Raw genomic sequence first — 24,240 nt, 5'->3', positions numbered from 1 at the left:
CCGGGTGCCCTCCTACTAGAATCCGAATTCCGCACGAACCAATAGCCTGGTCCTTGTAACGGCTTTCCAGAAATAGAAAGTACATTCTATTTTGAAGCACATAAAACTTTTTTTTCTGCTCAGACTCAGAAAAGTTCCACATAACTCACCAAAAAACACAAATCCTTGCCCATTTTAATAATCTGGAACAGCTGGGGCACACATTGCTGCAAACGGTTGGGAGGAGCTCACTATATTTCTTCAATCCAACATCTACCAATTCAAGGCTTTCAAAAGACATAATAAGGATATAATACTTGCTCTCCAACCCTGGACACACACACACACACACACACACACACACACACACACACACACAACTACAACTAAGAAAGCGAAGTGCCCCGGAGCCTCAGCCGCAGAGCTGTTTGGCGACAGGGAGCAGTCCTGCTACTGTTGGGAAGTGGCTTCTCCAACACAGAAGCCGATGACTGGACGGCAAGGTGTGGCCAAGTCAGAAGCTGGAAGTCCTCAGCCTGGGGCTGCCTTCCCTGGGACACCCCTCCGGGCCAAAGATTCTGATCAGTAATAACAACATCCCCTGTCATCCCACACGATTGCTCCATAAAACTGTGACATAAATCAAAGTTATCTACGATGGTTCCTGTTAATGAAAATAAAACCACAACTGCTTTTTGTCATGTGGTCCTGAAAGCTGGATGCGGACCAAGTCATGTGAAAGCAGCAGGGACACTGGTTAAGTCAGTGCATGGCACACTTTCCAAAGGGAAGAACTTGCTAAGAAGCGGAGTCGTTAGCCACTCACCATTCTCCTCTTTCCTTCTCTCTCCATCATCTCAGTTAAACGTAGCAATGAATTACTCCCAGAATGTTTATCCAGAACGCAGCTTCCGTTTTAAATGACAGGTCTGTCCACTCGATGGCCGACTGGACATCTTCACTCAGATGCCCCTTAGCTCACACGTAACAAGGACTCAGCTGATCTCCCCCAAACACCTGTTTCTTCACGGTCACCTCATGCATGACAAATGGCACCAGAATGGTTAATCTAGAAATCTAGGTATCATCCTGCAGAAATTCAGCCTGCCTTCCCCCCCAGACTTAATCACTTAAGATTCTATCTCTCGGTATCTTCTGAATTCAAAGCTCTCCCAGGATTGGGTCAGAACCCCATCATTTCCCATCTGTTTGGCTGGTCCCCTCTCCTCCTAGACCCACCCCTCCTGCACTCACCCATCACCCTGCAGCCAGATGAATTTCCCCAGAACTCATGTGTAAAGTTGTTCTCTGCAGCCTTCACAAATAAATCTGAGGTCACGACTTTGCACATAGAGCCCTTCCTCACCTGCTCCTGACCCCCTTGTCAGCCCGCCACATGCAGCCTTCATCTCTGCATCTTCAATGTCCTGCAATTGGACAAATGCTTAACATCACACGATTCCATGCCTCTGTACACGCTGACCTTCTGTGAGGAATGAGGCACCCTCCTCCTGGACCAAATTCCCCAGTGAATGCTCCAAGACTCGGCCCAACTGGTGCCTGGGCTGGAATCACTTCCTGACCCTGTCCTCACCATCTCTTTCCAAGGCCCATTCTGTGTTCCTAGTAAGTACTTTTGTCACATGCATTGTTACCCCGAGCTATTTGTCAATGGTGTGCTGTGTCTGTCTTCCAATAAACTGGGAGGTCCTGGAGGGGCAGTGTCCTTCATTTATCCAATCTTTCAAGAAGCAACTACCTTGAAGAAGAGTAATTTGCACCCTCGGGGCCTAGCACACATCCTGACACAGAGGCAGGGCTGAATCAGTATAGATATACTGGGAGCCCGAGACCTGACCACCAACCCACCTGATAAACTCACACTGTAAATGTGTTCTAGTTCTCTAAGCCACTAGCTTCTACATAACAAAACTGTTTGCCATCACTGTCGATTAAACAATTAAAAACCTTTCCATTAAAAAAAAACCATGAAGCATTCAAGGCCGCTGAAAACTAGATCACAACAGAGAACTCAAGCTGTTACTGAAGTCAAGCTCTTACATTTAGAGGTGACATTTCGATTTAATTCGAGTGGCTTTCAGACTAAAATCCCTTCCTTGCTGAAAGGAATCTGACCCCAAAGAGAGGCAGGGAAGAAGAAAAAAAAATCACAAAAACAAAGTTTGTAATTTCCACCATCATGTGCTGACGTGGAAGTGGCCACTCAAAGCATAAACGGTTGGTAAAGTTTAAAAATACATCCCCAGTCAGACAGATGGTTACAATCATCTTTTGGCAACACCAGTTCTTGATTTCATGTGAAAAAAAAACGGGCAAACCACACTGGACTCAGCTGTTCCCGGTACGAGACACATGCCAGGCCTACTCCTCATCCCACCAACGGGCCATCCCGAATCCGTGACAGGCAGCTGTTACTCGACACTGGCTTTGGAAAGGAAAAGAAACAAACCAAAAAAAATAAAAATAAAAGGTCTACTTTGGGAAAAATCAACACAAGGAAATGAAATGCAGATTTCAATTCACATGTCCAAAACAGTACCCTCCATGGCATGGTGTCCGGTCTAACGCCCCAGTCCACCTGCCTCCTGCAATTAGTAGGTCTTTAACTGGTTGCTGCATTTTATTTACTTTTGTCTTGTTTTGTTTTATTTATACTCCCATGAGGATATTTTTCCATTGATCTTTTAGAGAGAATGGAATAGAGAAGGAAACACAGAAAAACATCGATGGGAGAGAAACACACTGATTGGTTGCCTCCTGCACGCGCCCCAGCCAGGGCACGGGGCCGGGGAGGAGCCTGCAACCGAGGTACCTGCCCTTGACTGGAATCGAACCCGGACCCTTTGGTCTGCAGGTCGACGCTCTATCCACTGAGCCAAGCCAGCTAGGGCTGGTTGCTGCCTTTTAGAAATGCTAACACCTTTGGCTTGACAGAAACAGGCTTCAAAGTTAATGCAGGAACAACATCAAACACATTTACAGATTCTGTCTGGAACGCCACCTAACCGAAGAAGAGTATTTTTGAAACACCTAAAAACACGTTAGCTGTGAAGAACCTTTGTGCTGACATGAGCACTTATCCTTAGACACAGCCCCACGTCGTTAACCGGCCTGGTTTGATTCTGGTCTCTGCACTGTTTGTACAACAAGACCAACAAACTAACCAAGGGCGGGGTGGAACAGCACGGCTTCCTCGGAGCCGTCTCCTGCCCCATAATTGCAGGCGCGCCCCAAGCTCCCCGCAGCTCTCTCCCTGATGTGGTTTTGAGCCATTCCTTCAGGGCTGGGGCAGGAGTCTCCGTGCAATTGACCCAGAGCATGACAAACCCTTTCCTGGGGAGAATGGGCTTCTCTTCCATTCAGAGGAAAATAGAGCGGCCACACCATGGGCCTTGCGTGGCAGTCTCTCCACTCTGGACACAGAGCTCACCTTCAAGATAACAGAAACCTCATCTACTCTTGTCAACACTGTGTTTAGATCCTGGGTACATAACAATTTGAAATGGTCCAGGCTCCAGAAACTACAGTACATCAGGCATCCAAAACCCACCTCCCTTCCCCTCCCCTGGCTGCCTGGACCAACGGTGCCAGGTTTTCAGGGGCTTGATGAGGGGTGTCATTAAAGCTAATCCTGTCCCCTTCACCTCCCTCCCACTCCTCATATCTGTTCTTATCTTGCTCACTACCATGTATACCCTGGTCTAAAACCCTCAGCTCCTCACCCTTGAATTATTGCAACACTCTCTAAGCCAACTGACTCTCTAATCTCATCTCACATCACTTCCCTATCAACTCTTTAAAAATTGTTCTCTGGTAGATTCTCTCTTCATAAACCTTTAACAAAGACAGCATAGTCTGTACAACACTGAGCCCAAACTTCGCTGACTAGCTTTAAGGAAGGCAGGGTTTCTCCACCTCAGCCTTTCTGACGTCTTGGACCAGGTCGTGGGCTGTCCTGTGCACTGTGGGACCTTTAGCAGCATCCCTTGCCGCCACCTACCAAATACCACTAGCATTCTCTTCCTTAGCTATGACAACCAAAACTGCCTCCAGATATCGCCAACTGTCCCCAGGGGCCGCATCACTTGTTTGAGAACCACTGCTTCGGGGTTCCCTTACCCAGCCTGACTGCATACATCTCAGCGTTCCCCAACAAACACCAGATTCCATAAGCAAAGAGCCTCCCGATGTAGTGAGGCCATCGCACCAAATTCACTCTCATCTGCATCTTCATGCGTGATGTCTCACTAGGCTTTCCTTCTAACCAACTCTCCGTACTGTCATTACTGCCCCTGCGCCATAGGGTTTTCACACCCAGCTCAGGCTTCCTCACCCACCTACTGCCTCCTGGTACCACAAACACACACCCTGCCTTTCCACTCCCTGAGTCTTCAGGAACTTACAGAGTGACACTGTCTTCACCAGGTCTCCTCAATGGTAGGAAGGGACAGAGGAGGGTGGGACCCTCATCAGACTGTCTCCCAGGGGTGAGACCATCAGGAAGCCCAGAGGCAAGAGATTCAAGGTGGAAGTTTGGGATGGGTTTGCAGGTAGGGAGCTGAAGTGCTGAGCTGGGCTCTCGCCTGGGGAGTCAGCAGAGGATGGGAAAGGCTGACCTGGTAGAGCCTTAAGCAGGAGGAACCTGGAGTTCCAGGAAGGGGGGCCTCTAGAAGCTGGGCCAGCCCTCAGCTGCCAGCCAGCAAGAAAGCGAGGACCTCAGTCCCAGGGGAACTCTGCCAGCACCAGGAACGAGCAGAAAGTGGGTCCTCCCCCACCCCCGAGCATCCAGAAAGGCTAGCTCTCACCTATGTTGTAAGTCAAGCCATCTTTTCCCTCCTTTACATGTGCAGACGGGCATCACTCAGAGTTGGGATAAAAGGCGGAGAAGCCGTGCTTTCCTCACTGGGGCACCTGACGGTAGGCACCCACTGCCAATGGCTTCAGCAATGATCAGAAAATCCTGGTGGCTGCTTTATGGATAATAATCTAATGATCCAAGTCTCAAAAGGAAGGCATATAGGCAAAATTAACTGAGTCGACCAGCATATTGGATGTACAAAAATCCTGGGTTTTTTCCCCTCTAAGGAGAGGAAAAATATCTTCACTTCAGGAAAACAACAACAACAAAAACAAGATCCTAATCACAGGGTTTATTTGGGCAATTTATTATTATTTTTCCAATAGCATTTATTTTTATTCACTCATGTTAAGTCACCTGAAATATCTGTTGAATTTAAATGCTCCTTAATGTAAATGGCGGAACAAACCCATTTCAATGGATACTCAATATCCCACATAGTTAAGTCACTTCAACACAGCCTTACAACTCCCACACCAAACAGTACTTTATTTTGTCAATTTAAACCCATTATTACTCCCATGTTATAGTGTCTTTACCTGTCAAGTGTACAAGATGAAGAAAAAATTTAGTTATATAGGGGTTGCACCTGGAAAATAAATTTTGTAAACTCCATACACATGTTCAAAACTGCTGGGTCCCCAGTGCATCTATGAACTCCAGTGTTGCCAGTATCATGCGCAGCACACGAAAACCACAGTATCTGACTATCTTATTAATTCTGCATAAATCAGGTCAATCAATGTGTCAACCTGTGCACAGACCATGCACTTTTCACTGAACATGGCAAAATATTCACTCTTTTGAACTTTACATCATCATCTGATGTCAAACAATGAAGCAGATCTCAACAGTATATACAAAAACAGCTTTGTTGCCCTGACCAGTTTGGCTCAGTGGATAGAGCGTCAGCCTGCGGACTGAAAGGTCCCAGGTTCGATTCTGGGCATGTACCTTGGTTGCAGTCACATCCCCAATGGGAGGTGTGCAGGAGGCAGCTGATCGATGTTTCTCATCAATGTTTCTAACTCTCTATCCCTCTCTCTTCCTCTCTGTAAAAAAATCAATAAAATATATATATAAATTAAAAAAACAGCTTTGCATTTACAAAAGATTGTTTCCCATGCTGATTAATCCAGCAGCTAATTCACTGGTTTATGCAACTTTATTGAAGAAAAATAAATCAATGACTAGCAGAGCTATTAGTTGATCACTCATCCATTGACAACTTGCATCATTTATTCAGTGCTATATTAAACAGTGTATTGGAAGACAGATTAACTAATAGCTCCAAGTCTCCTAACAATTTAAATGGAAATCACAAAATGTTTGAGACCCTATTTTGGAATACAAAGGATGTTTGACTTCCCATTTCCATTCTCAGTAGAATAAGAACAGGTCATTCCTTTGCTGACATGCATAAGAGACATCACATTTTCTGTTCTGCTGATGCTATAAATTCAATACCAGCTCTCCAGCCACATCAGTTATGAGCACAGAGTATATCATGTCACCTCAGATCTCCAGCAGTGGAAGAGATGGATGCTGCTAGACTAGTGCTGTTTCCTTTGATGGGACAACTGAGCACCCATCTCCCTCCCCCTCAGATGATCTCTTCAGCATGTTAGATCAGTGAGAAATGGTTTCGTCTCATAACCAAATTAGAGTGAAGATACTGGCCACAACATACACATGCCCCATTTTTTTTAAATTCTGAATCTTGGGCAACTGTCCTCTTGTAACTGCTTTACAGTTTCTAAAAGCAGTTATTGTCCAAAGCTAAAAGAACTTAAGTCTTCTGAGATGAGCTTGTGAATGAATGGAGGGAGGTAAACAAAAAATAAAATTTAAAAAGATGAGGTCTGATAGGAGAGCAGCCGGATAAAAAAAATAAAATAAGGAACAGTAATTTCAAGTTTATTCCGACTATAATGCCGGTTAGTCTGACTTTAAGGTAGCATCACATGGCATACTTCTGAGTCAATTCCCGAGATATTCTCTTGTACTTATCTCTGTCTGTTTTTTAGATCCCTGCAGTCTCTGGCACTCGGGGGTCATCTGGGTTTGGATCACATAGCAGTGAACAAATGGAGAAAAGCACTTTAGAGCCTGGCAGGCTTGGTTCAGTGGTTGAGTGTTGACCTACGTACGCACCAGGAGGTATGGTTCGATTCCCAGTCAGGGCACATGCCTGGGTTGCGGGTTTGATCTCCAGTGTGGAGTGTGCAGAAGGCAGCCGATCAATGATTCTCTCTCATCACTGATGTTTTTCTCTCTCTCCTTCTCCCTTCCTCTCTGAAATCAATTAAAATATATTTTAAAAATAAATAAATAAATAAATCCATTGGGCAGATTTTTCTCCTCCTAATTGACTTACCTGTGCTTGACTATTAAATGTAGAGTAAGGACCTGCATGAAAAGAGATGAGCTCTGAAATACTCACCTACAAGAGACATGCACCAATAAAAAATATTTCAACCTAGGTTCCCATTTCATTACCAACCAGAACTGGTTCTTTCTGATATGTATGACATTTATTATACAAACATTTATTGCACAACCACCAGGTGCCTGGCAATGTCCTTGGCTCCAGAAAGACAAAATAAGTCCTTGACAAACTGAGGAAGGAATGTGCTATGTAAACAAGTAGATACATGGAATTGTCGGATACTTAATACTAAAAACACAGTGCAGGACATGGGAACTCAGACACCCGTGCCGTGAGCGTTCCCTGGGAAGAGGGCATTCACTGTTGCCCAAGAGATTTCTGAGATGGAAGCAGAGGAATAAACGTGCGTCCTGCCAGCACATGCAAGACACAGACTACACAGCCACTTTTACATAGACATGTATGAACGTTACCTTTTCTGAAGAACATATGGAAAACATTTTAAAGTTGAAGACTTAGTGTAAGCAAACTCAGCACGTCAGAGGACTACAACATGATGAAATTTCTCTAGACAGGGCTGTTTGAAAACATTTGGCAAACATTAGGTCGATCTGGCAAAAATGACACTTTCCCAATGCAAAGAGAAGGCAAATAAACATGCTTGTTAAAAAGATGAATAAAATGAAGCCCCAAACCCCCAAATCTCTCATTCCTCCTCTTTCCCAACTCTTCTCTCCTGGTCTAAGGTAGGTAAATTGGAGGGCCCTAACTCCTAAGCGTGCCTTTAAGTATCAGTTAGTACCTACTAGCTTTTCCAAAAGCTGACATTACTCTTCATCATAATCACAGACACATTAGCCAAGTTCAGTGTAACTCCAAAAGAACAAAAATTATTCAAAGATGAAGGGTTGTCACAGAATATTCAAATGTTTTATTAAGAGCTATATGAATTTGAACTTGATAGGAAAAATAAATACATAAACAGTTGGCCCAGTCTACTGTAAAAACCTGCAAACAGGCAGATATAAAATGGATAAAATCTGCAGGCCATTCTATCTTGATGGATAATGTAATATATATGTGCTTTAATGTAAAGGATGGTTATTATAGGAGTGAGTTTTAAATATTACTTGATAATGCAGAAATAGTCACATTTCATAAACACTGAGAGAAACATGTGCATGTCTGCTTCTTATGGACATGTCTCCATTCAAAACAGATTCCACAAGTAAAGTAGATGGTTTCCCTTGAATCCAAATATATCCCTGGGTGGGATCCAGAGCCAGGAAAAAAAAAAAAAAAAAAAAAAAAGGAAATCATAAAAGGAGAAAAAAGCTTAAGCTCAGGTACATTGCTTTGCAAATCCACATTTTCCCAACCCTTAATTGAGGAAGTCAAACCACTCCTCCTGCCTGCCTTCTTTGTACAACAGAACACTTACAAACAGAACGCATTCGGGAGAAGAAAGGTCAAATTACCCTTCAATTTAAGTAATCCCTCTAATAAAATCAAGGCAATAAACACAGAGAACATGATTTATCGAGCCACGTTTCTAATTTGGCAAATCATTTGAACACATAGTTTTACTTACCTTAACTAGAGGTTCTCAAAAGGCAGGAAGTACTCTTTGAAAACAATAATTTTGAAAATAGTACTAGATTTATTGGGGGCATCACTTTGTAAGTTATGGAAATGTCTAACCACTATGCTGTACATCTGAAACTTGTATAACACTGAATGTCAACCGTAATTGAAAATTTAAAAAAAAGACAGTCAAACTTGAGGGACTTTTAGAGGGCCTGAAGCGGCACTTACGTAAATCTGGTCTCTCTTATATCGCTGGTGTAGGTTGTGCATGATGGAGCCCCCGTGCAGCTCCGTCAAGGTGGCCATGTCCTCCACGCCCTCCTCGTTCGTGGGGTGCATAGCGGTCACCTTCTGGTGCGTAATTGTGCTCTGCTTGTATGTGAAAACCTGAAAGAGGGGGTGGGATGAATTCAATTGTTCAGTTATCAGAGTTTCTAGAAGTTTCCTGAACGTACCATACAAACAATACACATTTCAGCAACAAGATCCTGCATTAGCCAATACAAAAACAAACTGCAGAGAACTTTTTCATTTTCTTTGTGCCACCCATCTGTTTTTAAGGGAAGAAACTGTCTTGACAGTTGCTGTTCGACGTTCTTAAGAGACATGAGTTCGGGGCTAACTATCCTTCGGAAACCACAAAAATTATAACCTTACAGTTCACTTCTCTGCCTATTTCTCCAACTGATATAAATCAGTTAAGAAACTGGCTAACCAAGCTTTTAGAAAACAGTTGGGTTTCACTGCATAATCTTTCACACGGGATCATATATTTCAAAGCTTCATAATATCATTCTCCCATTGAAGTGGTACGTAAATTCACTGCATGTCTACAGATTTGTTCAAAGATTGGAACGCATTTGCACAGGAATGTTTGAAAAATATCCCTGGATGCTTTCCCCTCACTATCGGGATATATAGCATTCACGTGACCTTTAGGCAAAACAAATCCCCTCTCAGATTTAAAATAAAATCGGTTTGTTTGTTTGACAGCCTGTCTTCCTGAAAGTCCCAAATGCCCGTGGTGAGTGCTGGATACCAGCTTTAGCATGTACTCGAGACAACTCTGATACTGTCAGACCGATTACCGAACGTGCATGGATTTCTCAAACCTGCTCAGTCCTTCTTTCTCACAACTGATTTGGTTTCGGGTTAACCATTTCAAGTCTGCTCCATCTGTTGACCAAGCCTGTCCAGCTTCACATGCAAACTCATGTAGTAACATCATTTAATTATGGAGTCTACTCCACATTTATTCACTTCACACTTTTATTACGTCCATCCTCAAAACAAAACAAGAACTCCAAGATGCAAAAAACAAAAAAACAAGAAACTAAAAGACATGAAAATAAGCAGTCTTCATACACACCCATTCTCACGTGTGCACATACACACACCAAACAACCTTCTGGAATATTTGCAGAACTTTATGACTGGGGATTCTGTTTTTAAATATTGACCAGTTGCCTACATGGCAACAAATGGTATGTTATTGCAAAAAGAGAATGACACACCAAAAAAAGCAAAAGTGCCAATTCGATGGTTTTCATAAGCCACGGAAAATGGCATGTTTTCTTTTTCTAGAGAAAAATTAAAACTTCAGCAGTGGCATTTCTTCCATGTGAACCACAAGAGCTGTTCAAAACCAGTCCTGAGAAACTGCTCGAGGCCAGGGCAGACACCCTGCTCGCCTTCTGAGGACCAGCCACTCTCCCCAGCTGTTTCCTGTGCCGGGACACCCACCAGGAGATGCACCCCTCCCAGCAGCCCCACTCCTGGCGAGGTGGCCAACCCTGCCACGTGAGCACCCGCAGGCTGGGGCAGGCCTGGGGCCCTGGGAGGGCGCTCAGGGTGGAGTATGCCAGGATAACAAGGTGGTAAGAAAAATGCACAGGCACATTCAAGAGTGTGGAAACACTCGGGACACCCATGCTTGCATTTTAACTCATAAATACCATGGAAGAAAGTTAAACAGAGAAATGTAGGCTAAAAGTACAGGTACTTATGTTAGGGCAATATGGAAAATCCCAGAAGCAACAGCTGGGACCCTCTGCCTTCCCCAGCTTTCTACATGCCCATGATGTCAATCCAGGCAGGTTTGCCAGAACCACCACCACTGGACAGGTTTCTTGGTCTTCCATTGGAAGTGACTGTGAGGGTGGGCGCAGAAGCAGAACTGGGCGGGGCCAGGCAATGTCCGGCAGGCTAAGCGCACAGAAGCCCTGTGCGTTGTCCTCTCTCTGCTCCCAGCACTCCCGGGAAGGTCTCTCCTCGCTCTGTTTGCTCAAAGCTCCTGCCACCACAACTGGCAGACAGGTGACTCAAGTTCCCCAGAAAAGTCTTTCTTGTAGGAACCAAGACACACTACTAAAGTCAGCAAAACTACCTCCTGCAAGCTCACCACCAGCAAGTCCTGCCCAACATGAAAACAAACAACGTTTTCCACGAATTGTCTGGGTAGATGGAGAATCCCAGAATTTGAGGACAGAAATAATTTAAAATATTAAAATCGTTGTCTGTATTTCTGTTGATTCTGCTTTTTTGGAAATAATACACACGGTACAACACTTAGACACTAAAATATATATGAACAGTGATTAAATATTTATGTCTTATGTAAACATTGCATTGTTTTTTAATGTGCTGGGAGCAGCAAGACCATTTGTGAGCACAAGTAAGCCACTCAGAGCTGGTCACATGGCCACTGAAAAAATGGCCATGACCTGTAAATAGAGTTCCCCACATTCTACACGGGTTTCCTTAGATATTTTCTGGAACATACCTGGGCCCATGCCCATTCCAAGAGAGGGGTGATCGGGAGACCTAGAACAATTCATGACCTCAGGGAGAGGAAATCATGATGGAAAAAAACAGTTACATACACAAGAGGCTATGAACAAAAAAGAAGCATTCTGCTAAGATACAGGAATGCAGCTGCTCAAAACAATGATTATTTCAAAGAAAAGGGGGATAGTAGAGAAAATGTATTTGTGAAGGAAAGGCAAGGATAACCATCCACTTGGAAATGGATTAATATTTGTAAAGATCTTAGAATGATGTCTGGCACATCAAAGGTGCTAAATAAGTGTCTGATAAATTAATTAAGAAAATTCACTCATTCAAGCAAATATTTACTAGTGTGTTCTAAGCATTAGGAATATAGCTTACATTCCAATAAGGAAAGGCGGGGGCGGGAGGACCCAAACATGCAAGCAAGTATATAGCATCACAGATGTTAAGAAATGTCTATGAAGACATCATGAAGGTTAGGGGACTAAGTGCCAAGAGAGGCTACTTTATATTAGGTATTTAGGGACAGCCTCACTGGTAGGATAATATCAAAGTAGAAACCCTATGTAATTAAGGGGTGAAACTAGCCCACTGAATTCAGGATGTTAATGCATTCAGAGTGAGGCATACATGTTATTCGTATGGAAAATAATAATCCTATGTAATAAAGATGTAATATGCAAATGGTCGTTATGCTGTGAAGCGTAATGACCAACCGCATAAGGACCGGGTCACGGATCAGCAGAAGGGTGGGGCAGCGAGCTACAAGTGGGTGTCCGAGAGCTACAGGAGGGGACAGGGGAGCTACAGGAGGGCGGGGCAGTGGGCAGAGAGCTACTGGAGGGCGGCAGCGAGCTACTGGTGCACCAATTCGTGCACAGGGCTACTAGTACAAGAATAAACCCTGTGTTTCGAATACTCACAAATATAAACCTACTTTTGCCCCACATGATTGAATTTTCAAATATTTCAATAGGTTGATAAGACCAACAATCTTATTCAAGGATTTCTTTAAATATATATTTTATTGATTTCAGAGAGGAAGGGAGAGGGAGAGGGAGAAATAGAAACATCAATGATGAGAGAGAATCATTGATTGGCTGCCTCCTGCACACCTCCTACTGGGGATCAAGCCTGCAACCCAGGCACGTGCCCTTGACTGGAATTGAACCCTGGACCCTTCAGTCTGCAGGCCGACACTCTGTCCACGGAGCCAAACCAGCTAGGGCTCTTATTCCAGGATTTTTAAGGAGAGCCTTTGAATGATCAAAACTCATTCCTATGTACGAAAATCAACAGGGTATTTAGTTGCTCAAGATTAGTCCAAAATAGCAGAAAGGAAAATTCTAGGTTTAAAGAATGGAATTTTTCTTCAGGATTTTTTCAGGAATAGATAATTGCCAACATACAATAACAAGATGTATCCCTAAAAACCCAACTCAGAATAAACTGAGTTACTTCAATGGAGCATTTATTGGGAGAAATGTAGTGAGGTTACAAAATGGAGCAAAATAGAGAAGATTAAAAGACAGGATATCAATTTAGAGAAAAATGGGGCCTTAGAACAAATAGCTCCTGTTACAGAATTACAAGCCACTGGTCACAAGATGGACTGGGTTAAGCGTGGAGAACAAAGGAAACCCATCAACACTATTGGAAAAACAACTCAAAGTAGGCTTGCCCAAGGCTGTGTCCACTTCTGTATGAAAAGGCATGGAGTCAACTAATTAGATAAAACAGCTGAGCCATTATCAATCCCCTTTTATTTTTAACCTTAAGATAGTACACATTGCAAGGCAACCCCACCACACTTACACGATAGTTTCTATAGCAAGGAGTGATGGATACAGACTTTCTTGAAGTCATTAGGAACTCTCAGTCATAAAACCTAACTTTTTCTATTGAAGAGAAAGGGCAGGGGTGGGAGTAGTCTTACCATGTCCTCTCCTGATAAACAGGTGGAATAGAGGGTATTCTCAATCTGGGAGACTTCACCTCATGTTAGCCTGGAATTTCCCTTAGAGCAGTTCTCCAAGTCCTCCATTTTGCCACCTCCCCCAACCTCACCCCCCGCGCCAGAACATATGGCAATGTCTGTAGGCATTTTTGGTTGTCACAAGTGTGGCGGGGCGGGGTGGGGGGGTGGCGGGTGGAGAAGGAGGTTATTGGCGAAGGTCAGGAATTATCCAGCCCAAATGTCAAGAGTGCCAAGGCTGAGATACCCTGGTTTAGAAATCCCACAGCAGGCCAACCAACCAGATGTCAATATAGATTCTAGAAAAAAAATGATGAGAGTAAGCCAATGCCTATAAGCAAAACCTTTCATAAACAAACAAATAAAACAAAACAAAAAAACAAGTCTTTCAGAAACAACTAAAGACAGTGAATAGGGTAGAGGTAAATCAAAGGCCAGAACAACAACATTATGTAACTTACTAGTAGAGTTTTTGAGTCTTCCTTACTTGACGCAGCTAAAGAAGGTTCATGGTTATGATGATAATAATGATGAAGGTCACTACTAGGCATTGTGTTTGCTTACATTTCTGTATTTCTAATTGTACTGTGTTATGGTCAGACACTATGGTCCAGCGGTCGCCAACCGGTGGCCCGCGAACCACTGGTGGTCTGTGAGGTCCGAGAGGTTAATGACCGCTGCTATGGTCCATACCATGTCTACTTTTGACTCCCTGGCCTGTGGCTCTTGTAACTGCTGTTCCCCTGTCTGGGTCACTGACATCCTGCTACTCTCTTCCTTGAGGTCACTCAGCCCAAATGTTACCCTCTCAGAAGACACCTATCACACGTGTGCTATCTTCATAGCTCATTATGACAGTTTATAATCACTTATCTGATCTATTATCATACTTGTTTAAAACCACCTCACTCGCACCACAACCTACAGTAAGAAATATGTTTATACTGTAAACTACTATACACATCTAAAATAATAAAAGCAAAATATGATAATTAGACTGGCCATCCTTCCGGACGACCTTCTGGATGAAGCCGGGGCTGTGAGGGAAGCCCGGGTCCCGGGTGCCAGAGGGAAGCTAGTGCTGGCAGCCAGGGAAAGGAAGGCCTACTCTTGCATGAATTTCGTGCATCGGGCCTCTAGTAGTTTAATAAAACACACCACAATAGCTGATGCATCCCAATACTTTCTATTCTATTTCTCTTAAATGCTGGATGTGGCCCTCAGACTGATTTCACACCTCGCTATTACGGGTTGCAAACCACAATTTGAAAACTCTACTCTATGAGGGCAGGAAGCATGCTGAGCTTACTCCCCAGTGCCCAGCCTTGGCCCACTATACAGACTCAAGTGCAGAATAGATGGTCCTGGCCTTCAAAATGGGTATAATATAGAAGGAGAGGCAGAATGGAATAATGATTTTTTTTTGAAGTTTTTATTGATTTTAGAGAGAGAGGGAGGGAAAAGGAAAGAAAGAAAGACATCATAATGAGAATGGAGCATCCATTGGTTGTCTCACACCCCAACCAGGGACTGAACTCACAACCTGGGCTTGTGCCCTAACTAGGAATCGAACCTACAACCCTTTGGTGCATAGGACAATGCTCAACCAACTGAGCCACACTGGCTAGGTCCCGAAACATGGTCTTGGAGTCAGATCTGGGTGGATTCATTTCTCCTAGATCTATGCTACCTACAGCTCAGGGACAATGGGTAAGATAACCTCTGGCTCACAAGTTTCCCCATCTGAAAAATAAGAATGGTAATAATAATACCTAACTCAGAGAATTATTGTGAAAACAAAATAAAATAACGTAGATAAAAGTCAGAGTAATTGGCACACACTAGAGCTCAGTAAAAGTTGCTATTTTTGTGAGAGGGATGTAATGCTAGGAACAACACAGAACATTCTATAAGGAAATAATCAGAGACTCGGCATGGATTGGGGAGCTCCCACTACTTAGGCAAGGGCTGAACCCCAATGTGCGGGAGAAGGGACTGAGCCAGAGGGAGGACTGCACATTTAGTTCTCCATATTCCATAGCGATCTCTTGACTTGTGTGCTGATGAAAACTATTTGACATAACACTTTCTTCTTCTATTTTAATCCCTTTGCACAAATCTGGGTAGCCTTGTTTCGATTTTCCCTGGAATTCTACATTTTATCTGGGGAGGCCTCTCAATTTATTTTCCTTCTTTCATTTGTTTACTGTCTCCTTAACTCACAAATTAAAGTATGATCCATGACAAAGGTTAAGACATCTGCCTCCTGACATGGCTAAAATGAGCAATCATGTAAATAAAAAATGAGCTTCCTCGTGTTAAGCTTCACTGACTCAAGCTATGCTCTTAGGACAAGTCTAAAAGAAGCCGACCACTTAACTGAAAATCTGCCCTAGCCTGTTAATTGTGTTGCTCTGTCGCAGAAGACTGGAGAAAGTATTTGGGGCATGAAAATGTAAACTCCACTAGAATGTTCCATTGGGATCTAATCCAAAGCAAAATTATACATGTCTAATGGGGGGAAAATGGTGCTTTCAGCTCAAATTTGTCAGAGACTTAGCATCCTAATAACCATGGCACAGGGGGTTAAAATAACCTTGATATAAGTAAGAATCTGTTGCTTTGACCTCCTTTGGGTGAGTTTGTTAGATAACCGACTACAAAACACAGATAAAGCAAAGACTGATATCTTCTTTTCCAGAGACTCAAACTAGTTTGTGAGATTAAGTTCCTTAAACTGTCATCAGGTTTCTGATGCCCAGTGCAGCACCGTGCACAGCATTTGGGCACAGAACCAAAGTGAGGAAGGAGGCTGGGCAGAGGAAACCGAACTTACTGAGTGCTGGCTGCCTGCACCAGGCACGTGGATTTCATTACCTCGCTTGATCCTCAAGGGAGAGGAAATACTGTTGCTCATTTTTTAAAGGATGAATTCACAAAAGACCAGAGCAGTTAGGAAACCTGCCCAACAGCACACAGCACAGCTAGCATTGAATTCCTTGGGAGAATGGAAAAGCATGCATGTTGGAGGGACACTAGTTTAAAGATGGGCTTTGCATCCAGCTCTGCCAACTTACTGGCTGTCCATCCCTGGGCACATATAGTGGGAAAGAACTTTGTGGCCTTCTGAATCCCAGATCTAGATACAGAGGGGAAGGGGAAAACACATCGATGCTGGGTTTAATGTCTCAATTATTCCATTATTTCTCATTTACTCTCTCTAGTTCCCCAGTCCTCCATGCCATGCTGTGAGTGGGACTCTGGGAATACAATGATGAATTAAACACTCCTCCGTCAAAAAGCTTACCATCCACTGAGGGATCAGAAAAATAAACAGGCAAATCATACCCACGTGGTGGGGGCTGAAACAGAGGAAATTCCCAGGGCACAATGGGAACTAGTCACGTGGGACGGAGGACAGCCAGGGAAGAGCAGACACAGAGGCCGGGCTGCACAAGGCAGGTGCTTGGTGGAGTGCGGCGGGGGCAGCGTGTGGGCCCCGTGTCCCGCAGTGGCACTTGGCCTCTGACCCAAAGGAGCTGAAGGCCATGTAAGCCCCTAAGTGGGGGCAGACATTCTCTACCTACTCACCGTCACGGACAACTCTACTAGCAAACCTAACACTGACACTGCCTTTCTAGAGACCAGACACAAAGAAGAAATCTCACTACAAAATGCAATTCAATGAGACCAACTTTCCAGAAACCCCCCAGGAAAGCCAGGTCTGAGTCTCTTCTGGGGTGACCACTACAAGCACTGTTGTCCCCCCATGGAGGGCCTCTCGCTGATTTCATGTTCACAAGTAACACACCAGCAATGACACGCACAACCCGGGAAAGATGAGGCTCTGCAGGTGAGCCCAAGCAGTAAGTGGTAACCACTGAGCAGGGATCTTCCTGATGGCCCTGCAGAGTCTGCGGCAGACGGACAGGGGTGAGAACCCGAGAGTCCAACACACCCAGGCAGTTCCTCTGAAAGCCTGCCTGCCGCTGGAGATGCAGAGCCACGCCACACAACAAGCAGTGCCAAAGGCAGCTAGCTCGCCTGCTCGGGCAACAGCCCACTACCAGGAAGGCCTAGATGATACACTGGCCCGGACCCCTCCCGGTGAACTTCAGAGAGAAAAGTGAACCAACTGTGACAGTGAGTTGGCACAGCTGGAAGGAATGGCTCTCACACACACACACACACACACACACACACACTAAAGAACACAGTAGACTATCCTATCTAATAAAGAGGGAATATGCTAATGGATCATCTCGCCCTCACAAAGATGGTGGCACCCACAGCCAATAAGGAGGGAATTGGCAATTGACTGCCACGCCCTCAAAGATGGCGGCGCCCAGTCCCCTCAGCCCCGCTGAGGCACCACGTGCCTGCCTCCAGAGTCCCCCAGTCCCCTCAGCCCCCCAGGCGCCCAGGGCTGGCCCGAGGCACAAGCAAGCCTTGGATGCTGGCTGCCCAGCCGCCCAGGGCCGGCCCGAGGTGCAGGCAAGCCTCAATGTCAGCTGCCCAGCCGACGCCCAAGGCACAGGCAAACCTCAGATGTCGGCTGACCAGCCGCCCAGGGACACCCAAGGCTCAGGTAACCAGAGCCGGCCAAGGCTTGCGCTGCTGGCAGTGGCAGCAGCAGAGGTGTGATGGGGCGTTGCCTTCCCCTGATCATCAAGTCGCCTCCCGCCCCTGAGGGCTCCCAGACTGTGAGAGGGGGCAGGCCGGGCTGAGGGACCGCCCCTCCAGTGCATGAATTTTCATGCACTGGGCCTCTAGTTTGCATATAAAGGAAATAAGACCTCAAATCTGAATTTATATGGAACATTAGCAATTGTGATTATTTTATAAAATAATTATGTAGACTTTTTTAAAATGCTAAGCTACATTTCTTATTCACTAAAGAAAATTATATGTGTAAATTTTCAGGAAACTCTGCCCAAAGGAAGTCACCCTATTGTTCCAGCTGTGCTAGGACATGGCTCTAGCAGCTTCCTCATGGCTTACACCACCACACAGGCCAAGTCCCCAAGGAAAGGAAGAGGTTACTCCTTTGAGTTGGTCTTTCCACGTTAAAGAATTCAGTCTGCTGGAAAAGACCATGCTATACAAATGTTTTTCCATTAAAGTTTTATTAAAATTTGATAAAATTATTCTATGCACATGCATAGTATAATCCTAGGCTTATTTTTTAAAATATACACACATGTGCATGCACCCACACATGCACATGCATATGCACGCACACGTGAGTGCACACACACACACACACACGCACATACACACACACACACACACCAGCAACTGTACTCTGGAACATTCATTCCAGATAATTGAAAACGCTCATTTACACAAAAACTTAAATGTTCATAGCAGCTTTATCTGGAATACGCTAAAGCTGAAAAAGTCAGCCCCAGTATGTTACACACAGTATGATTCTATTTATATAATATGTTTGAAATGACACAATTATAGAGCATGGAACACTGGTTTTTGCCAGAGGTTAAGGGGAAAGTGGGTGTGGCTGTAAAAGGCTAATGTGGGATCCTGGGGATGATGGAACGCTTCTATATCTTGACTATATCAGTGTCAACACCCTGGCTGGGATCTTATGTAAGATCACTGGGGGGAACTGGCAAAGGGTCCTGGGATCTTTCTGTATTCTTGCTTACATATGCATGTAGGTTTACAATGATCTCAAAACAAATGGCGTCTACAAACATAGAGAAAAAAAAAACTGGAAGAAAATATATCAGAACTCCAATGATGGATTGCAAGTTTTTTGGTGTTTTTAATTTTGTTTATTTCTATGACACTTTTCTAAAAATTTTCAACATTTCTAGACTTACAAAGATAAATCGGGCCAATCAATATAGCTATCAATGAACATATCTGGACACATACAACTGATTCAATTTTAAAAAATATTTTCAAAAAGCAACAAAAACAAAATAAAATTAAATACTAAACCTCCACCAAGAATCGCAAACTATTAGAAGGAAAAAGGGCTTCTCTTCTAACCCACTTGTCTTATGCATAGTAAATTTCAACCCAGAGACGAAACAGGGATGGGGTGAAAGTCCAGGAACCCCAATTCTTGGCCCAAACATCACTTGACACCTGATACCTGTCTTATGTGTAAATGTCCTGGTCTTTGTTCTAATTTTAAGGACCCCTTTCTGATGTCTTTATTCTGAATCATGAGCCAGGACCCTTATAGCATGAACTTGAACCTCCATTCCTACAATTCTGAACTGCACTGATGTTTCACAAGCGTCTCAAAGAAAAGCAACCCCCATGACTACATCTCCTCCTCACCCTGTGCTACTTCCTTCCTTATCCTTTCCTCAGGGAATGATACCTTCAGTACCAGCTCCCAAGGCAGAGACCAACATCAGCCTATAGTCCCTCCACATCCACCTTCCACGTCCTGCTGATTAAATGATCAACACTCCCTGGAATCCATCTCCTCTCCACTCCTGCCTCAGCCATGGCTCACTCCTCACGTTCTTCATCCAGACCCTTACAACAGCTTTCTAATTAGTATCTCTGCCTCCAGTGTCCCATGGCATGAATTCCTATTGCTCAAGCTGATTTTGAGTTTTAATGATTAAAAAAGTTTAAGGGTTTTTTGTTTGTTTGTTTGTTTTCGCTCTGGCCAGTGTGGCTCAGTTGGTTGGGCGTGATCCAATGCACCAAAAGGTCACCAGTTCCATTCCCAGTCAGGGCACATGCCCTGATTGTGGGCTCAATTGCCAGTAGGGGGTGTATAGGAGGCAGCCAATCCATGTTTTGCTCTCACATTGATGTTTTTCTCTCCCTCTCCACCTCTCCCTTAAAAAAAACAACAGTTGGTTTTGTTTTGTTTTGGTTTTTTTTACCAGTTTTAATGACAATCTATCCTAGCACTGATAACTTAGAAGTGAAAGACATTTTCAGAGAAATATCTCTGGTTTCTTCGGCTGTTGTTTCCCAAAGTGGAGTTGACTAGGCTCTATAAGGGGACACAACTCAAGTCTGAGCGGTATCATCTTTGGTAAGCTTGAACCTCACTCTGCTCCCCATTGGCCGAGCAACCTTAACTTGCTCCAATGACTCAGTTCTGTCACCGTCCACTTCATCATACACAAGAAAAGGAAAATAGTAACACATATACCTCGCAAAGTGGTAGGGAGATAGTTCTTGGAGCTGAGTAAGCAACTCAGGTATTTCCACTGTGGGTCCTGTTATTATTATCAGTGATGTAATCTGATCTTGCCCTGACTGAAATTCTCCCAGTTTGTTCCCAGTCACTCCCAGGATGAAGAGTAATCTCCCTAATGTGGTTTCCTACCATGCCTTTCCTGAAGGCCCATGCTGCTTCTCCCACCAAGCTGACTCCAGCCCTGTCTCTTGCCCTCTCTCCTACCCCTCTCACCTTCCACACTGCGGTACACTCTCCTGGGGTCCACCCTTCCTTCCTCCTGGTCATCCTCTTTCAAGTTTCAGCCAGCACACCCAGCCTGAGCCAGGCATTTCCCTCCCACTGCACCTTGCACGGAACCTCTCCTGTCATCACTGTACCCTCTTCTTTAATCTTTATTACATTTTTTTTAAATATATTTTATTGATTTTTTACAGAGAGGAAGGGAGAGGGATAGAGAGCTAGAAACATCGATGAGAGAGAAACATCGATCAGCCGCCTCCTGCACACCCCCCACTGGGGATGTGCCCGCAACCAAGGTACATGCCCCTGACGGGAATCGAACCTGGGACCCTTCAGTCCACAGGCCGACGCTCTATCCACTGAGCCAAACCGGTTTCGGCTAATCTTTATTACATTTACTGAGGTGACATTATTGTACTTAACATTGGATAATAAAATTATATAGGTTTCAAGTGTAAGGGGTTAAAATCCAAAATATATAAAGAACACATGCAACTCAACAACAACACAAACAATCCAATTAAAAAATGGGCAGAGGACCTGAACAGGCACTTCTCCCAAGAAGACATACCAATGGCCAACGGATATATGCAATCTCTTTCTCATCTCTTCCTAGGAACCAGGGTGGCAAAACTTTGGGCTCCTGCTGGGAAGTGGCTGATTTCCTGGAGCAGCATGAGGAGGATCTGGGGCTCCAGCCAGCCAGTGGGAAGGAGGGCAAGACAGAACAGTGATGTCTACAGTAGTCAGGGCCACGCTGCCGGCCTTGTACTGGACCAATCGGGAAGGACCAATCTCGTGAAAACCTCGGGGACATTATCGCCTACTGACACGTCTGGCGCCACTGGCTTACTAACCGTCTGCTAAAGGGATGAGCACCAGCTGTCCTTCTATGGTGCGAGGAGCATATAAGGAGCACCTTGCATTTGCATGTAAAACCTAACTCCAAAGGCTGAGTTGTAAATCAACATTTTAGTTCCTGGCTGCCTTGAAACTGCCTAAAATGGAATAATGTTATAGTAATTCCTTAGCTGCTCTAAAGTGAAATGAAAAAGGCACATTTGAGCCAAAATTGCACACATCTTGAAGTTTTAAAACGAAGTCACAATCAATTTTATTAATCCTAGCTTTAAGCACTATGTTTTGTGCATGCTATTCATTTCCAAGTGGCAAGTAAGAGATATGAAGCAAGGCATTTATTAATCCAGTGAACAATGACAGAATGATTCCAGATTCAAGACTGAAATCCAAAGTCATTTTTGGCTGTTAGTTTGGTGAAATATGTACGGGGGGTTGCGGGGGGGGGGGGGGCAAGAGGCCAGCTTGGCTCAAACTTATGGTGCAAGAAGCAGAAGAAACCAAGTCATCTGGGAGATAATAGGAAAGGCCAGAAACAAAGCACACAGCTTGGAAAATGCAAGGATTGGTTCCCACACTGTCCCTGTATGCTAACCCAACCCCTACTGCCAAGGAATCCTCTGGAAATGTCAGGGAAATGCTACTTTAATTACTATAAGGATTAGGAGGAGGCAGTAGGCTGGAAAGAGAAAAGACTGAAAAAATATGTCATTAAATGATGGCAACGATCCCTTTAGAAATATATATATTTAATAAGAAAAATTAATACTATGTACTGAGTTTTGGACCATGAACAACTTAAGGGAACTAAAAAAATAATGCTTGCTTGTTTCTCCCTGAAAAGTATCAACAAAGAAATACTGTTCCTCTGTAAATGTCTGTGAATGCAAAGGCTATAAGAAGCCTTGCACACCTGCTGTAGGAAATCAGGTCCAAGTATCTAAAAGCCAGAGTACCTGAGGTTTAGAAAGACTGATGGAGAGTTGGTTGGAATCTTAGTCTTGGCAACAGGACAAAACCCGACGCATTTCCAAATGCCATGGTGGGCTGGCAGGAAAGCACCAGGCTGCGTAAAGCAAGGCATCTGCAGTGTGGCCAAATCAGGGACACAGAGAGCTACAGCTCGGGCTGAAGTAGAAAACATCAAGTTCTAAGTCACCAGCCATCACTTGCTTAATCTATAGTATAAACCAGCCTTGGGCAAACTACGGCCCGCGGGCCGGATCCGGCTGTTCTATCTGGTTCTCTTGCTCTCCCCTCCGCTCCTTTACTTTGAATTTATATTAGTTCACACAAACACTCCATCCATGCTTTTGTTCCAGCCCTCCGGTCCAGTTTAAGAACTCATTGTGGCCGAAACCGGTTTGGCTCAGTGGATAAAGCGTCGGCCTGCGAACTCAAGGGTCCCGGGTTCGATTCCGGTCAAGGGCATGTACCTTGGTTGCGGGCACATCCCCAGTGGGAGGTGTGCAGGAGGCAGCTGATCGATGTTTCTCTCTCATCGATGTTTCTAGCTCTCTATCCCTTTCCCTTCCTCTCTGTAAAATATCAATAAAATATATATTTAAAAAAAAAAAAAAAAAGAACTCATTGTGGCCCTCGAGTCAAAAAGTTTGCCCACCCCTGGTATAAACAGTAATTGTGACTGGTCATTATAGTTTCTGGCATCCCACTGACCCCAATTCAAACCCCTGCTCACATTGTTGCCATGTCCAATCAAGGCTGTGATATGAGAAACATCCACCAGTTGCCTTCCCTACATGCCCCGACCAGGCATCGGTCTGAAACCCAGATGTGGAACAGGCAACTTTTCGGTGCACAGGACGATGCTCAACCAACGAGCCACTCCAGCTGGGCTGATATTTTCTTTAGCCAATGGGAAATGTTTTCTTTAATATAGAAAAAGATCTTTCTTTAATCTATTAGTAAAGACACAACTAATAAATACTTAATGGATAAGTCCTCAAAAATCATTAAATGGAGTGAACTGAGAATTTTATTTCAGAAATATATGCCAATAGGCCCTTTCTCAGGACTTTCTACTGCTAGAAATGACCGGTTGCTATGACGCACACTGACCACCAGGGGGCAGACGCTCAACGCAGGAGCTGCCCCCAGCCCGCAGGCCCCAGGCCAGCCAAAGCGGGGAGGGGGAGAGGGGGGAGGTTGATCGCCCCGCCCACTGGTAGTTCTGCAGAGAGAGGCGACCAGCGGCAGCAACGGTGGGGAAGTTGAGGGGGGCTGGCGAGTGGGCGGCACCAGGCTGGCCAAGGTGGGTGCCAGCGGGGGCCCCCCAATTGCCTCACTGGTCACCCCACAGATCAGCCCTGATCACCAGCCAGGCCTAGGGATCCTACCCATGC

At 44.6% G+C, this 24,240-nt stretch overlaps 1 protein-coding gene across 1 annotated transcript in view; it reads right to left on the bottom strand.

Annotated features, from left to right (window-relative positions):
* LOC308253745 (unconventional myosin-X-like) overlaps positions 1-24,240 on the bottom strand; it is a 115,089-nt gene that overhangs the window by 15,812 nt on the left and 75,037 nt on the right. Inside the window, exon 3 of the mRNA XM_080679461.1 lies at positions 9,063-9,221. Within this exon, the coding sequence (XP_080535587.1) occupies positions 9,063-9,221 (159 nt within the window). The remainder of the gene's footprint in view (positions 1-9,062; positions 9,222-24,240) is intronic.

This window comes from Plecotus auritus (assembly GCF_963455305.1).
Source record: "Plecotus auritus genome assembly, chromosome: 7".
Lineage (NCBI taxonomy): Eukaryota > Metazoa > Chordata > Mammalia > Chiroptera > Vespertilionidae > Plecotus > Plecotus auritus.
This window is presented reverse-complemented; position numbering and strand designations above follow the sequence as displayed.